General features: G+C 48.9%; 1 protein-coding gene across 1 annotated transcript; it reads right to left on the minus strand.

Annotated features, from left to right (window-relative positions):
- Positions 1-10,691: 10,691 nt before the first annotated feature.
- Positions 10,692-17,565, minus strand: LOC105052463 (BTB/POZ domain and ankyrin repeat-containing protein NBCL-like). Its single transcript, XM_010933282.4, is given in 5 exon segments — positions 10,692-10,814; positions 10,816-10,840; positions 10,842-11,659; positions 12,245-12,754; positions 17,545-17,565. Coding segments are annotated over 5 exon segments (1,497 nt in total).
- Between the last annotated feature and the right edge of the window lie 461 nt (positions 17,566-18,026).

Genomic DNA, 18,026 nt, shown 5'->3' on the forward strand with positions numbered 1-18,026 from the left:
ATGCCACGCTCTATTATAAAATGGGGAAGGCAATAGTGCTGCAGGAGGTCCCTTCGAAACCCTTGGGCTTACTCAACCCTCTCTCTCTCTCTCGCTGAGCTCCTTGATTCTTTTCTACTGTTGCCTAGTCTTCTCTCTGACTTGACCGTCGGAGGGTCCCCACCGGAGTCACCTCCGGTCAGTGCGGACTTCCTTTGCAGGCGCTCGTTCCTTGCGACCAGACGATGAGGGAATTGACCGCAACAGGTTTGGCGCGCCAGGTAGGAGAAGCGACAGGGATCACGACCCCCACAGAATTTGAAACATCCTTTCGAGATGACAAGAACTAGAGCTCAGCGATCGAGGGTCACCAGATCGGCAAGGCACTCTTCCCATCGGGAAGAGGCCTCCCCTCCGCCCTCCATGGCGGAACCTAGCTCTCCGCATCCTGTGGTGATCACGGAGGTGCAGATCGCGGTGATCGTACGGCAGATGACCGTGCTGACGGATGTGGTCAAGAGCCTTCAACAACAACCAACTCGGTTGCCACACTCGCCGGCGGAGCAATCGACGGCACACCCGATGCCCTTCAGGAGCAGCCATCGATGACTGCACCGGTCTCCATCCCCTCCCCAAGAGCAGCCGTCACGGCACTCCCACCAGGGGGAGAAAGGCGGACACAGCATGATGCCCACCGGTCCCGACAACCATCTCCTTCCTAGCTGGAACGAGCAAGGAAGGAGAAGCGGCCGTGGATGCCGTCTGCCTCCCTCTCAGATTCGTCGGGAGACTCCACTCCTAGGGTCTCTCAGCACCGACGGGCCGACGACTACGAACATAGGTTCGAAGAAATCGACCGTCGACTCGTCCAACTGCAGGTGAATGGACAGAAGTCCTCGAACGACGTTGATTTTCAGACCGCCCAATCTCTCTCCTAACTCATACTCGACGAACCAATCTCCAGTCGATTCAAGATGCCACATGTGGAGCCTTACGATGGCTCTACCGACCCTGTCAACCATCTAGAGAGCTACAAGGCTCTCATGACGATCCAAGGGGCGATCGATGCCCTTCTCTACATCGGCTTCCCCGCCACACTTCGCAAGGCTGTCAGGGCCTGGTACTCCGACCTCCGCTCAGGAAGCATTCACTCTTTTGGGCAGCTTGAGCACTCTTTCGTGGCCCACTTCAGCACTAGCCGGAAGCCCCCACGGACCTCCGACAGCCTTTTTTCTCACAAGCAGGGAGAAAATGAGATGCTCCGATACTTCGTGACGCGATTCAATGCGGCCACGCTCGAGGTTAGAGACCTCAACGAAGACATGGCTATCTCAGCCATGAAGAGGGGGCTAAGGGGGTCTCGATTTACATACTCCCTGGACAAGACCCTCCCCCGAACATACGCCAAACTACTGGAGCACGCGTATAAATACATGTGCGCAGATGAGGGAGCTTCTGACCGATGCCTGACTGAGATCAAGGGCCCCAGGGAGAAGCGAAGGAAAGTTTGGGGTCCTGTCGAGCCTAGCAGGCCTCCGACCAACAGACATGTCTCACCCGAACGATGGAGCCCGAGATCACCTCGACGGTGGAGTCCGAGGCCGACACATCCCAGGTATGATTCCTATACCCCTCTCTCTGCTCCTCGTGTGCAGATTTTGATGGAGATCGAAGGGGAAGAATATCTGCAACGGCCTCCACCTTTGAAGGCAAAGGGCCTCGACCGATGAAAGTACTGCCGATTTCATCAGGGCCACGACCACAACACGGAGCAGTGCATCCAGCTCAAAGATGAGATTGAGGCCCTCATACGATGAGGGAACCTCGGCAAATTTTGACGGAGCCCACCGACTCGACCCGTCCCCGACCGACGATCCCAACCGACTGAGGAAGCGACGAACAACCAACCAACAGTCGGGGTCATCAACATGATCTCCAAATGAGCGGATCGGGGGATGACTGCTACAGGAGAGTCGATGAAAAAGCTACGCCTGGATAATGTAATTACCTTTACGGATGAAGATGCTCAGGGAATCCAAACTCTCCATGATGATGCTGTTGTTGTCTCGGTAACAATAGTTAATTATGATGTAAAAAAAATTCTCGTCGATAATGAAAGTTCGACCAATATTTTGTTTTATTCGACTTTCTCCCGAATGCGACTGTCAGCTGATCGGCTTGAAAGAGTCTCCACGCCCCTGGTGGGTTTCGCTGGGGAAGCCGTCACGGTGGAAGGAGAAATTACTCTTCCTATGACAACCGAAACTGAACCACAACAAAGCACCACCCACTTAACTTTCACAATCGTCCAAGTATCTTCGACTTACAACGCCATACTTGGAAGACCCGGACTAAATGCCTTCAGAGCGATAGTCTCAACGTATCATCTGCTGGTCCGGTTTCCGACTAAAAACAGAGTTGGAGAAATGCGCGGGGACCAACAACTCACCCGGCGATGCTTCCAAATCTCGACTCGGGGCGATGCACGGGAGGATTCCCTACCGATCGACAAGTTAGATCAACGAGAAGAGCAGGAACCGGGTGAACCAGCCGAGCAGCTAGTTTTCATCCCGATAACAAAAAATCCCGAATGGGTGGTCAAGGTCGGATCGCAATTATCCGACCCAGGGCGACGGCAGCTCATAGAGCTGTTGAAAGCCAATGCCGACGTATTCGCTTGGTCGGCAGTGGATATGTCCGGCATCCCCCCGAAAACAATGACTCACCGACTCAACATCAACCCTGGCATGCGGCCGGTGAGGCAGAAGAAGCGATCTTTTGCTCCCGAAAGGCAGAAGGCCATCGACGAAGAAGTGGACAAGCTACTCGAGGCGGGCTTCAACAGAGAGACCACGTATCCTGATTGGCTCGCCAATGTCGTCATGGTAAAGAAAGCCAACAGAAAGTGGAGGATCTGCATCGACTACACCGACTTGAATCGGGCCTACCCGAAGGACAGCTTTTCACTTCCGAAGATCGACCAGCTGGTGGACGCGACGTCCGACTATCGATTGTTTAGCTTCATGGACGCCTTCACTGGATACAACCAGATCCGGATGGTGCCCGAGGATGAGGAGCATATGGCTTTCGTGACCGCCTAGGGCCTATACTGCTACAGAGTAATGCCCTTCGGTCTGAAGAACGTCGGGGCTACCTACCAGCGACTCGTCAATAAGGTCTTCAAAGACCAAATTGGGCACAACATGGAGGTGTACGTGGATGACATACTGGTGAAGAGTGCACAAACCTCAGACCACGTGCAAGATCTCGAAGAAACCTTCCGCACTCTACGACGACATCGGATGAAGCTGAACCCAACTAAGTGCGCCTTCGGAGTGACCTCGGGAAAGTTCCTCGGGTTCCTCGTTTCGCAACGAGGAATCCAGGCCAACCCCAAAAAGATTAAAGCAATCGTCGACATGTGGCATCCAGACACCAAAAAAGAGGTGCAGCAGCTCAACGAAAGAATCATCACGCTCAGCCGATTCATTTCTCGGTCGGTCGAGAGATGCCTCCCGTTCTTCAAAACCCTGAGACAAGCAAAGCACTTCTCTTGGCCAGACGAGTACCGATGGGCCTTCGAGGAACTGAAGAAATATTTGACTTCTCCGCCCCTGCTTGTGAGGCCGGAGGTCAGGGAAACGCTGTATCTTTACTTGGCTACCTCCCTAGAGGCAGTTAGCTCGGTGCTCGTCCGAGAGAACAAGAGTCGAGTTCACCAGTCAATATATTATATCAGCAAAGTGCTCCACGAAGCTGAAACTCGATACTCGAAGGTAGAGAAAATGATATTTGCCCTGGTTATTTCAGCACAGCGACTCCGTCCGTACTTCCAGACGTACGCTATCGTGGTTCTCACCGACCAACCCTTGAGAGCGATCCTGCACCGCCCCGACACATCAGGACGGTTGGCAAAGTGGGCTGTGAGACTGAGCGAGTTCGACATTCAGTATCGATCGTGACCTGCTCTGAAAGTCCAGGTTCTGGCCGACTTTATCGCGGAGTGCCCGACGACCGACCGAGCGTCGGAAGATGGGAGCCCCAAAGAGGCTGGAACCTCCGAATATGACCCCGATTCAACCTGGGTGTTGCACATCGACGGAGCTTCCAATGCTCGAGGGAGCGGGGCTGGGTTCCTACTAACCAACTCAGAGGGAGTGGTCACTGAGTACGCCCTCCGATTCGATTTTAAAACCTCCAACAATCAAGCCGAGTATGAGGCACTCCTCGCTGGCTTGAGGACGGCGAAAGAGCTTGGGATCGACAGCCTCAGAGTCTTCTCTGACTCCCAGCTGATCGTAGGAAGTTAAAGGTGACTTTGAGGCGTAAGACCCGACCATGGTAAAATATCTCCAGAAGGTGAGAGATCTCGTGACATACCTCAAGTATTTCAAGATCTCCCACATTCCCAGGATGGAGAACGCTCGGGCCGATGCACTCTCCAGGCTTGCGACATCGGCCTACGATGCTTTGGGTCAGACATTTATGGAGAGCCTCGAGCAGTCGAGCATCGACAAGGCTGAGAAGGTGCTACAACTAACGACTGAACCAAGCTGGATGGATCCGATCATAGATATTTGATCGATGGAACCAACCCTGAAGACCCCACGGAAGCCAAACGACTCTGATGGACGGCCTCCCAATACGTGATAATAGACGGCCGACTCTACAAAAGATCGTTCTCCCTTCCCCTGCTCAGGTGTTTGGGACCGACTGACGTGGACTATGTGCTCAGAGAAGTGCATTAAGGGATCTGCGGAAATCACCTGGAGGGCAAATCCTTGGCCTACAAAGTCCTACGACAGGGTTACTACTGGCCTACTATGAGGAAGGACGCGGCTGAGTTGGTTCAGAGGTGCGAGTCATGCCAGAGGACGCCAACATACAACACCGACTAGCCAGCCAAATCACTCCTATTGTTGCCCCGTGGTCCTTCGTCCAGTGGAGGATCGACATACTCGATCCTTTCCCTCCGACGTCCGGCCAAAGGAAGTTCATAGTCGTCGTAATTGACTACTTCACTAAATGAATGGAAGTCGAATCTCTGGCGCAGATCACTGAGTGAAAAATGAAAGACTTCATCCAGAAGTCTATCATCGTCAGATTTGGACTACCACATACCATCATCACCGATAATGGATGATAATTCGACAACCAAAATTTTCGAAAGTTCTGTGCGATATTTCATATCACGCACCGGCTGACCACGATCGGGCACCCACAGTCCAATGGCGAAGTCGAAGTGACCAACCGGACTATTCTACATGGACTAAAGACCCGACTGAATGAAGCCAAAGACCTCTGGATCGAAGAATTGAATTCCATCCTGTGGACGTATCGAACGACGCCCAGTGTTCCAATCGGGGAATCTCTCTTCAACTTGGCCTACGGAACGGAAGCAATGATCCCGCTGGAGATCGGGCTTCCGTCGATCAGAGTCGAGCAGTATCGTGAGCTGGACAACTCCGAGTGCCGGAGAGCCGACTTGGACCTTTTGCCCGAACTTCGATGCGAGGCACAGTTCCGTATGGCTTCCTATCGACAAAAGGTGGCCCGGTACTACAATGCTAGAGTTAAGCCGAAGCTTTTCCGACCCAGAGACCTGGTCTTAAGGAAGGCGGAGGTCTCGAAGCCCCTGGACCAGGAAAAGTTATCTCCGAACTGGGAAGGACCCTACAAGATATCCGACACCTACCGACCGGGAGCCTACCGACTGGAGACCCTAGAAGGGACGGTCATCCCCCAGACTTGGAATGCCGACAATCTGAGGTTGTACTACCAGTGAACTTTGTATCCCCTCGTCTGGAATACAAATTCAGTTTCAAAACTTCGGAGTCCGGAATCTCGACTCTTCGACTGTGGATCGGCGCTCGTCAGAAGTACGAGCCCCAACGCCCCGACTTGGGCCCAACGTTCCATTGGGAATCAACAGCCCGATCGCCAATGACACATCGGACACTTACGAGGACCAATATATCCGCAACGACGGGAGTCACACTCCTTCTACAGTCAAACTCTCGGGCAAAACGATCGGCTAACTTACCGACTTGCCCCCGACCAAGAAAGGCAAAGCGCCAATGCGACCGATGTCGCATTCGCAACTTACCGACCAGGTCCCGATCGATCGAAGGATATTCGGCTTACCACCGTTTATCACACACTGCAACGTATGTACCCGACCAAAGTCTGGATAATGAAAACTCGACTTGTCATCATTTTCCCGACTGAACACGTCAGACACCATTCGACTGAATGCATCGGACGACATTCGACTATCGGATCCTACGGAATGATCGGGTCATCGAGCTATGTCCGGAGGTCGGTTGACCTTCGACTCGACGAACACGCCTGACTCACGTTTGGGCGACAGGCATTTGACTTAAGCCCTCGACAGTCGGGTCATACGACAGTCGAAGGGCTGATCTAAAGTCGGAGTTCGCTCTGCCTTTGCCATGGCGTGCGCTACCGACTATTCTGGTTTGTTACTTGAGATCCTACCGAATATCCTAACTAGTACGTTGGGCTTATGACTTATGCATTCGAAAGCATTTCGACGAGTCACACAAGACACATCCCAGGATACATAGAGACAGAGAAAAAGTTGGAGCTAAAAAGATTTTGGTTTCATTGAAGCTCGAGCCAAGTTTACAAAATTAGGCCGAAGCCCGATTACAAGTATACCAAACAAAAGTAAAAACAAAAGACCGACTAATCATCGGAGTCGGCTTCTTCCACCGGGAGAAAACCGGGGGCGATCGACGCGTCCGCTCGGATTGGGGTGGCTTCAGGGGTCAGAGCCGCTTTCGGGGTCAGAGCCATTTGGCCTTCGGCAGCCTGGTCTGCGTCGGCCTCCACCATGGTGGTGAGATCTCCCGATGGCTGGTCGGCCATCTCTCCCTCGGCTTGGGCCTCCGATGCTGGCGGGACGATGCTACCGAGGTCGAGCTCTGGATACAAGCTCCGGATGGCTTCCCGAGCATCCTCGTACCCCACACGGTACGAGAGGAAGCCGCTTTCTAGAAGCTCTTCCCGGTATTCCTCGGAGTCATGAAAGTCCTCCACGGCCTGACCCATGGCTTCTTTCGTCGACTCCGCCTCCGCCCTTGCTATGTCCGCGTTAGCCTGAGCGGTGGACAGGTTCTCTTCAGCCTTGGCGAGGTTCCCTAAGCTTATTCGGAGCTGCTCACATTCGGCCTTGAGTTCCTTGGGGAAGTCGTCCCGCTCACGACGGAGCCAGTGAACGGTGCAGGACTTCTGCTTGGCGTCATCTCGGGCCGACTGCAGCTCGATCCCCGAAGCGGCCAGAGCACCGGTGAGTCGGGAGACCTCCTCGGAGAGGCAGGAGATCTCCCCCTCAAGCCGGGCCTCTCGATCGACCGACTGCTGCAGTTGGTCGACCAACACCGCCTTGTCGGCCTCGACAGCCATGGCCTTGTCTTTCTAGGCCGCCCGGAGATCGTCAAATCTTCGATATCCGACCTCCAGCTCGGATATATTATAAATCAGCTGCAAACCACAAAGTCGACCGTCAGAAGACCAGACTTATGAAAACGACAACAAAAATGAAAAGAAAAGAGACTTACCCGGATCATGGTCAGGTAGAAAGAGGATAGCATGTCAAACACCCGCTGATTCTTCATGACCTCGATATCAGTCGGGAGGATGACCGCCTAACATAGCCTCCTGGCCAAGTCGTGGTTGGCCAGGGCCGACGCCCCTTCGGGAAACAGGGAGTCGGTCGATGCTCCGCCACCGGCCGACCTCCTGTCGTCGTCGGGTGCCATCAGGGCCTTCCCTCGTGCGGACACCCAGGCCCTGACGTCGGAAAGGGAGGGCATGCTTGAGCACGACTGGGTCCCTCCCGAAGGCGCGGCAGCCGCCGACGCAGGTTGTTCGGGCTCGTGCACCTCTACCCGAACTTCTTCCACCGGCTGAGCAACCGACACACCCTCGAATGATTCTTCGACCGCCCGTCCCTAGGGCGAGACTGCTCCCTCGGCCGATGGTTCCTCGGATGGGACTTCAGTCGGCACTGTTGGCACCGACAGTGCAATGATCGGCTCTCGATCCGACGCCCGTTCGGAAACAAACTCCGTCCCCGCCGTCGGAGCTACCTGAGGCCTCTTGGGAGGCCACGATGGTTCGGGCCCTTGTGCCGGCCTCTTCCGCGCCACATATTGCCGAACATCGGCTGCCGTCAATCTCATCCTCGGCGGCATATCTGCAACGGCAACAGAAGATCAGCATCAAAAAAAAAACACACCTAGGTGAGGAACCGGGCTGAGACCGACGTCGTACAGGGCCTGCTCGGTGACGAGCTCCCTCTGCTTCGGCACCGAGATGTCCTTTAGATGGTGGAAGTGTTCTCGATCCCCGGCCTCCACCCGAGTGTTCTCGTTTGGTTGGGTTTGGTGGTCCCCCCAGCGGGAGGGGAACCCCCAAGGAACGGAAGAAGAGACAAAGAAGAACTGGTTCTTCCATCCATGAATCAACGACGGAAGACCAGTGATAAAGGAGAGATCCTTCCGAGGGTTGAAATACCACCACCCTCGGGCTTTAGGGTGGAGTCGGAGAACAAAGAAAGCTCGGAAGAGCGAAAGGCGAGGATTGGTCGGCAAAAACTGACACAACAGAGCAAAGCTGACTACCAGCCGGACTGAGTTCGGTGCAAGCTGCGCCGGACACAGCCCGTAGTAGTCCAGCATGTTCCAGACGAACTTCGGAACCGAAAAGCAAAGACCGACCTGGAGGTCCTCGACGTAGAAGGCCACCTGGCCCACAGGCGGGTTGTTAACCCGACCATCGGCTCCAGAAGCGAACAACTGAAATTGCTCCGGGATGCAGTACTGCTCCCGGAGCCGATCAATGTTCGGCCCCGAAAGTGAAGAGACCTCCACCTCCGAGGTCGACCAAAAATCATCAGTCGGATTCTCCGACCGACTTCCTCGTGGAGATGTTCTAGCCATTATACTGGAACAGAAGTCAAAGAATGAGAAGAAGAAGGAAGAGAACTATGAGGAAGCGAGGAAGAAGACAAAGGACAACGATGAAGGCTCCTAGGGAAAAAGACTTTCTAAGGGAGGACACGGAGACGATTACCTGAGGCAAGGGACCACACGGCCAGGATCTCGACAGCAAGTTTGAAAAGTAAAAATCCGGATGCAGGTGACTCTGTATATATAGTGCCCCCCGACGGCTGAGATGAAAGCACGATCAGCGAGGATCTCCCAGATCGTGACACATGGCGACATCTAGACCCTCCTTCGGCCCGACGGTTCGACGCACCTGCCCTCGGATCAAGCCACGTCACCTCCATCCGCTTGAGCGGATCCGGCCCAATGGCCCCCTGCCACACGGCGGAAAAGCCGTGGCAGTTCGCATTCCCGAAGAGATGGCGAAAACGGCGGTTTCCATTCCCGATAGGATGCCTGACACCGACGAGACGCCTGATACCGACGAGACGTCTTACACCGACGGGACGTCTGACACCGACGAGTCGCCTGACATCCGTAAGACGTCTGGCATCAGATCGAACGATGATATGGTCGTCAGAGTCGGAGCATAATACGATGGATATCCACTCCTTTCGCCCGACGCCGCCGCCCCATGCGAGGGCGTTGGCCAGCACGCCATCCGACTTAGGAGTGGGGGGGCAACTGTTGGGATATACCGACCGGTCTCTCTCACGCCGACTCACCATCGGGCCCGCCTGACCGATGCCCGACTCTACCGACTCTACCGACCGACGATTGCCGACACTGTCCGATCGAGTATACGTCGGTCAGGCAGACCCTCTCCATTCCCGACTGACCGACCCGCGGAGCCCGATATCCGACTCTCGCAACATGCCCGACTGACCGTCGGAGGGTCCCTGAGTTTTCACCCTACATTCCACAACCAGATGCCGACGTACAGTCGGTCGGCTCCTCCGAACACCATACGGCTGCTGAGGGCCGCCGCCCTGACAAAGGCATGCGGCGTAGCCGCCCTGGGATATTGTCCCACTTAAGACATGGGTCAACCCTAGTGATTTGATAGCCCCACGGCGATTTGACGGCCCCACGGTGACTTTGACAGCCTCCGACGATTTGACAACTCTTCATTGTCTGCACCATTAATGATGGCGCCATGCCGTGCTCTACTATAAAACGGGGAAGGCAATAGTGCTGCGGAGGTCCCTTCAAAACTCTTGGGCTTACTCTACCCTCTCTCTCTTTTGCTGAGCTCCTTGATTCTTTTCTACTGTTGCCTAGTCTCCTCTCTGACTTGACCGTCGGAGGGTCCCCGCCAGAGTCACCTCCGATCAGTGCGGACTTCCTTTGCAGGCGCGTGTTCCCGGTGACCAGACGACGAGAGGATTGGCCGCAACACAAAGAACAAAAGGATGGAGAGACCAGGGAGACGGAGGTAGATTGACCTGTATCTCTTCGATCATCCAACGCCTGCTTAGATTCTCCTTGTCTCCCCTCTTCAAATGCCTCACATGCTCTTGCATCCGGCATAGCTAAAAAAGCTCATAGAGTATTAAAAAGATAAAAATATGGAACAGAAGTTCTCAAATAGAAAAGAAATCCAAGATTAAATACTAGATAATTAATACTGCACTTGAATCTCCCCGATCGTTCCAACATGAGAAAACGAAAACAGAACCACAACCTCACGACAATATAGAATGGACAAAATCTTAGCTTATATAAGAAGACCTACTTCGGTTACTGCCTTCCATTACCAATCGTACAACCCAAATGAGAAGCAGGAGCCATTCCTAGATTCAAGTACACCGCCCTTGAATTCAAACTAAGGCTAACCATACTGCTGTCAGTGTCCGTGGAATTATTGGCAATCATTTTCTTCTGTACTCAATTGACTGGTGGATGGCTGTGTTAAGATTGCTTCCACCGCTTGCACCGCCTCCAGTAGCGGAGGCGGTGGTGGCAGCAGCAGCCGCCTCCTGTTCCCGGGATATAACCAACGCAGCTGACTGGACTAGTTCGAGGCACAGCCTGAGCTTGTTGGGCTCAATGTGGGACAGCCCCGGGACTGCTCCTTTGAAGAGGAAGTCAGAGGTCAGGTTGCGGAGTTTGTCGAGCGGGGATACACCATCAATGGTCCTGACGTTCGGATCAGCATGGTGGTCGAGGAGAACCGACACCATGTCGGGATTCACCATCTCGGCTGCAATGTGCAAGGGTGTCTTCCCGACAGGCCCCGCCTGGCGGTTGACGTCGGCTGCTCCGAACTCGAGCAGGGCCTTCACGACCTCGCGGCTGCAGTTTTGTACGGCATAGTGGATGGCGAGGGCATTGTCGAGGTCGAGACCGTCCCCCATCACCATCAGCTTGACGAGGTCGATGTCGGATGAGTCGAGAGCACGACGCATTCGGTGGATCTTGAGGTGGTCGTCGCGCCCAGCTGGGGAAGCTGCTGGGAAGTAGTGGTGGGTGGGGTGGGAGTGGTGGGTCAGGAGGGAGTGGCGGCCGGGCTTGAGGCGGAGCTCTTCAATCGTGGCGACGATTTCGATGGGGAGATGCTTGCCGAGGACCTCCGGCGGGAGGCCCGAATCGGCGATGAGGTGGGAGCAGGTGGTCCAGAGCTGGTGCATGTCCTGGTTGTGTGAGGCCGTGAGGACCTTCATCACATCCTTGATGGATGCTTTCTCCATTATGCTCTCCAATTGCTTCTGCACCCAAAGATCAATGAAGAGAACGAAACAGGATACATTGTAGTTAGGGTGGTGAGAGGAAGAATCCTAGGTTTTTACTTTGCTTAAAATATAGAAGGAAAATGCAGAAGTTGGTGAAAGGGATGGAGAGAGTGAGAGGGGAGAGATATAGTCACCCAATTCAAGAACTTCGGATTGATGAAGAAGAGGACACAACAGGAAAGCGAAAAGCAAAATGAAAACCCTAAGTTGGAGCTGAGATGTGATGTAAGAGCAAGGATAGTGACAAAAATGGAAATGGCCCAGCTATTGAAAACTGACAGAGTATCAAATATCACCACAAGAAGCAACCTCCCTTTAGGGAGAGAGTCTCATAACTCATTCTCGGAGAAAGGAAGGAGGAGAACAGAAATTTCTGACTGCACCTTAACAAACCAAGCCGCTCCATGGATAATTGACTGATGCTAATGATGAGAAGCCCAAGCGTTCCCCATTTAATACACTTCAACCAGTCCCATGATAATATAAGTAGAAAAGATTTTTTTTTTTTTTGGGGTTGGGGGTGGGGGGTAGGTGGGGGAGGGGGTGGTTTGGAGGGTGGACCTGGGTGATCAAGGCAAGCTCCTGGGCACCGAAGGCCCGGGCGGTGGCTATGGTGTTCAGCGCGAGATCGATGGCGGAGGTGCAATGGGTGTGGCCGCAGCCACGATCGCTGCAATCAGGGCGGGGCTCGTTCTTCGGCGGCACGACAGTCACCTGCCCACTGTAGAGGAACTGGAGCAGCAGGAGGAACGCCTCGTAGCCCACCGAATTCAGCGGGATCACCATCTCGGCGTTCACACCCACCCTCCCCGTGGCCGGCCCAGAGGGGGAGCGAGGGCTAAGCTGGTGGTGGTGGTCGTGGCGGTTAAGGTCTAGCAGGTTGATCCCCGGCGGGGGGTCGGGGCTGCAAAAGAGGCGATGGAAGAAGAGGTTGCGCGCGGCGAGGACGCAGCGGTGCGCGTGGACGAGGCGGCCGTCAACGCTGAATGCGACGTCGCTGAATGCCTGACCATTGGTGAGGAGATTGAGGTAGTCCACAGAGAGGGATTTGAGGGACTCCTCCGAGCTCATCTTACTGTTAGCGATGAGCTAGCTATAGCGCCCTTGTTTTAGGAGGAATGGATTAGAGTTGGGAGATATAAAGAGAAATCTGAGGGAGAGGAGACGTGGAGGAGATGCGTGAGAGTTCTCTCTCTCTCATGACCTCGTTTCTTTCCACAGTGCTGGTATCATCCACCACCAGCTGTGATTGATGGAGTCTGGTGGGCTGGAGATTTTCTCGTTTTCTCTTTTTTAATTTTCTTTTGTTGTTTTAGGGGACTGTAGGGTGCTTAAACTAGCGGCAGTGTGACGCAGGCAAAGTGGGGGCCACCGTGAAAGAGGGAGATGTGTGTGTGCCGGAGAGAAGGTAAGAGACTGGGGACCTCAGAGGTGCGTGAATGTACTATTGCTGCATATACGGCAAAAGATGTCGTCCATGAACAATTTACGTAATTCGACTCTTCTTCTATATATTGCAGGAAACTAACATTTTATACGGCAGTGGAATAATTGGACAGTATTTACGCTTATCAAAATAAGTGGCGGTCTACTGTAAGACTGGAGGATTAAAAGAAAAAAAAAAATAATATATATATATATATATATATATATATAGAACCATAACTAATAGCTAGTACGGTAGAAACAAAAGAAGAGCTTAAGTTTGTTGAACGATATTCTGCTATTATATGTTTCATTAATTATTGGTCTATTTATACATATGTGGAATAAAAATAATTAGAATAAATTATAAAATTTTTTCTTAGATTAGATCGAAATTACACTCATACCTAGTACTTTGAAAAATCTACACCGACAACTTTGACGTTTATGAAAGCCTACAGTTTAATCCAGATCGTTAAAAAACCCATTAACGATGATTGGGACTCAGCTGCCATGTAATAATTTTTTTCTAAAATGATCTAATTGCCCTTTAGTGGAGAAAATAAAATCCTCCAGTAGAAAACCCTCCTTCTCCTTCTCTAAAAGCCCTCATCTTGCTCCCGACGAGGACAGCTTCTTTTTCTGCTGCGATTAGGCGACGACGGCCTCCTTCTCCGGTGTACCTCCGCTCTCCAGCTCTAAGCGACAACGATAGCCTCTAGCTCTAGGCAAGAACATCCTCCCAAGCCACGCACCTTCAAGATTCTCCCCTCCTACCCTCTCCATCTATGAGGACTGTCTGACTTTTTATTTTTCATTTAGATGTTCTCTCATATTTTTTGGAAGGATGATTTAGCTTGCTTTACAAGAGATAGGCACAATGCAGTAGAGGTCAGGGATTTGTTAATACTCTGCTCAACAAAATTCTCATTGCTGCTCCTAAACATGTTGCAATCACTGGCAACTGATTTCAAGTAATGGAAAAGATTTATTTGAACTGACAATGGCATTCTTCAATTATAGTTCATTTTGGACAACTTTAGCTTTATGCATCTGTCTTGTGTGTGTCTGGATCTAGTAAGATAGTAGTCAGCATTTGAATCTAAATAAATGTAACTGATTGAATCTTTATTTTTATCTGTGCAGAATGCTCTAATATCCTAAGTGAGTGCAAATTCTCAGAATAGCCTAGCTTGGCTTGAGTATTCTAATAAGAAGTGCTATTGTGGTCGCATGGCTTCAATAAAAGTTTCAGCTTCTCAAAAGAATCCAAATAGGTTGTATTATAGTTGCGAAAAATATCGCTTTATGGATTGGTGTTTGCCTACAAATGATCAATCAAGAACTCACTCATCGATATCGTTTGATGATTCGCTTCGAGATATAAGAAGAGAAATTAATGAGTTAAGAATGGACTCCAAAAAATTGCATTGCAAAATTAAAGAACTATGTGAGAGTAGTGCTATAATAAACAGACTGTTAGTTGGAATGATAACACTACTTATTTTTGCAGTTGTGTTTATGTTTAAGTGACCTATCATAATTTGGAAAAACTTATAATGATAATGAATGTTGGACTTAAATTTGTGTGGCATGATTTTAGCTTCAATGTAATGAAGTGTGAAAGCTAACAAGGTTGTGGCTGTTTTATAGCTCTTGCAAGTTTGTTTTGTTTCTATAAAAGCTCTAAATCAGACATGGTCTCTTGTCTATCTTTAAAGCTAGTTGCTGTGATCAAAATGAATACAAGCATAAGAATAGGACACTCTATAATTAAAATATAGAGCATCAAAACCACTATATGAATAGGACACTCTGTAATTGAAACTCTGTAAGCATCAAAACCAAATCAGGCAAGGGAACCAAGTATAAAGCTCAGGAAATCTAACATGAACAATTACATACTCTGCTGAACAAGAACATAACATGAACCTGAATTTGAAGCTGAACAGTTACATAACATCCTTGATTGTTTCAGTTACATAATATGAAATCTAACATGATCAGTTACATAGTCTGCGGAACAGTTACATAATACTTAATTATTTCAGACCATAACATGAACATGAACTTGAATCAACAGGAACCAACAACTAAATAAGCCTGTGCAATATATTTTTAACAAACTAAAGCACACTATTTAACATATAACACAACATATTTCATAGCATATGTATCGAAATTCTGAAATATTATACTATATTGAAGATAAAAAGTGTTTAGCATCAACAACAGTAGTGGCAATCATAGTCAAACCCCAGTCATTATACAGAAATATAAAGGCTGATCACATTTTCCAATTCGGTGATTAACAAATACAAAGTACTGTCATCACAAACAACCCACAAGACGTCAAAAGACTTGTCTATCTTTTACAAGCAAAATGACAAAAAAAAGCTAGGAACCCAATAGTGTAATTTAACATCATCCAATGCTACTTTGCTGGCTATGCAATAAATCTGCACCCCTCCCTCCTGAAGCATATCTGACACTTCGACCATCCTCTCAAGGCCTCCTCTTCTGCCAACTGTAGCTCTTGAAATAGATAAACTAGCTGATGTAGATCCTCCTCTTGAAGAACTAGCTAAAGTAGATCCTTCTCTTGAAAAATCAGTTGAAGCAGATCCTCCTCTTAAAGAACCAAATGAAGCAGATCCTCCTCTTATCAGCAAAAATCACAAGAAAATAAGGTAAATAACTTGAAATATCATAAGAAAATAAAGTAGGTATCTTTTTTTGCTACTGAAGCACGCTAACAAGTCCTCCTATTATGGCCAAATCCTTTGCAATTATCACACCTAACGATGGTTGACCTCTTCCTCGCACTAGCACCACCTTCTTCCCTTCTTCTATTTTTTCTTGGCCTTTCGGATAGTTTTTTGAGAGGAGGAGGTTGCAAATTCTCATCATCATTTCTTGGATCAAGGTTTCCATCAGGTAATGGATGAATCATTGAGCTATAAGCATTTAAGTATTTTGCAACTGTATAACAATCATCACATAATTCATTTAAATTCTTTCTTGCATAACTAACACATAGTACAGTATGTTTACATGGCATTCCATTGATCTCCCAATCACCACAAGTACAAGTCCTTTTACTCAAATTCACCACAAATTTCCTACCTCCTTCTAGCATTTGAAACTCTTGGTTGCTTGCTGCTATCAATTTACAGATTTGGGAGGCTTGTATGTTTTTATCTAACCTATGCCTAGCATATGGAGTTAATTTGCCTTTCCAAGTACATCCCTTAGCATATCTCTTTTGTAACCTGCTCATCAACTTCAACCGCATATTTTCAAGCAACCCAAGAATGGGCTTGCTTCTAAACTTACCCACCCATTGCTTGAAAGATTCATACATATTATCTATAATATGCTCACTTCGAGCTTCCGGATAAAACGAATACCTTGCCCACATTGATAGTGGTATCTTCATCATGTATGCATGAGCATCGATATTGTGCTCCTTCATTTTTTTCATTGCATCATCAAAGTACTTCTGATCATATGATTTCACTGCATTCCAAAAGTCAAACTGTAGCAATAACCTAAGAAATTTTGCCCTAAAATTATTATAAAAATGTCTAGCACAGAATCGATGACTAGCATATAGAAATATTTCTGAAACTACGTCAACCAAACCCTACACATACATTACATGAATTGAACTAAAAAATAAACCAAATTGATTATATACATTAATATGAAAGCTCAAAAAATATAAAGAAAATGATTAAATCATATATTTTGCTTATGAGACATTATAATTAATGGGCTATCTACTGTGCCAACACCAATGCAAACGAATAGATGCTTCAGAAAGAACTTCCAATTATCCTTTCACTCCATCTCCATCATAGCAAAAGTCACAGGGAATAATCTTTTATTTTCATTAATGGAAACTGTACAAAGTAGTACCCACCAAAGGCCTCCCTTAGATGACATCCATCCAACCCTAAGAAGGGTCTGCAACTCTTTTTCATTGCATCAAAGCATATAAATATCCTTTTAAATATTGAGAGCTGTTTGGACTGCACAGACCTTTCATATAACTATATTTTTACTACTAAAATAGGATTCTTTGTTTGAAGTAGTTCAGCATACCTCGGCAACTTAGAATAGGACTCACTATGCTTTCCCTTAACCCCCTCATGTGCTTTTCTTTTTGCTCTATACAACTGCATCATGTGAGGCTCAACGCCATACTTTTCAGCCAAAATTTGATATATCAGCTCATAACTCATTTGTGGATCTGTCTTTAAGTGATGCTCTAATACTTTAGCTATCCATTTAGAGTTTGCATTGTTATTCTTCATAGGCTTCACACATGTATGCTGCCCTTGTAAACTTTTTATCATGAAAGTTTTACTATCATGAGTAATGGATGCATGAATTCTCTAATTACATTCTTGATTTAAGTAATGAGCAGTGACTCTTTCAGGTTCATTTTTCATTCTCTTAAGCTCATACCCACTCAAAACTGTATAATCTCTCAATGTATTTCTAAATTCATTCATATATATAAATAGCTATCCTTTCTTAAATACAATTTGCCCTCCCTCTGCAACCTTAAATGGTTTCGAGCCCTTTATTTCTAGTAAGGAGAAGTTTCTTTTTCTTATCTTACAACTAGGCTCCTGATCACTAAAGGGTTCGACTGATTCTATAGAGTTCACATCATCCAACAGTTCATCACTACCTTCATCCTCAGATTTCTCATCATCATCCCCATCAGTTGAATCATTCCCATCCCCATCATTTGACTCTCCCTCCATCCAATCAGTATTATCTGAATCAGAAAAAAGATAAACCTCCTCTGTTAATTCAGGCACATCATCATCTTTTCTGCCCTCAACTTTTACTCCTACTTCACCTTCAACCATTTCTCCTATCACATTTCCTCCCACATCCCCTC

The sequence above is a fragment of the Elaeis guineensis genome, chromosome 10 (genome assembly GCF_000442705.2).
Source record: "Elaeis guineensis isolate ETL-2024a chromosome 10, EG11, whole genome shotgun sequence".
NCBI lineage: Eukaryota > Viridiplantae > Streptophyta > Magnoliopsida > Arecales > Arecaceae > Elaeis > Elaeis guineensis.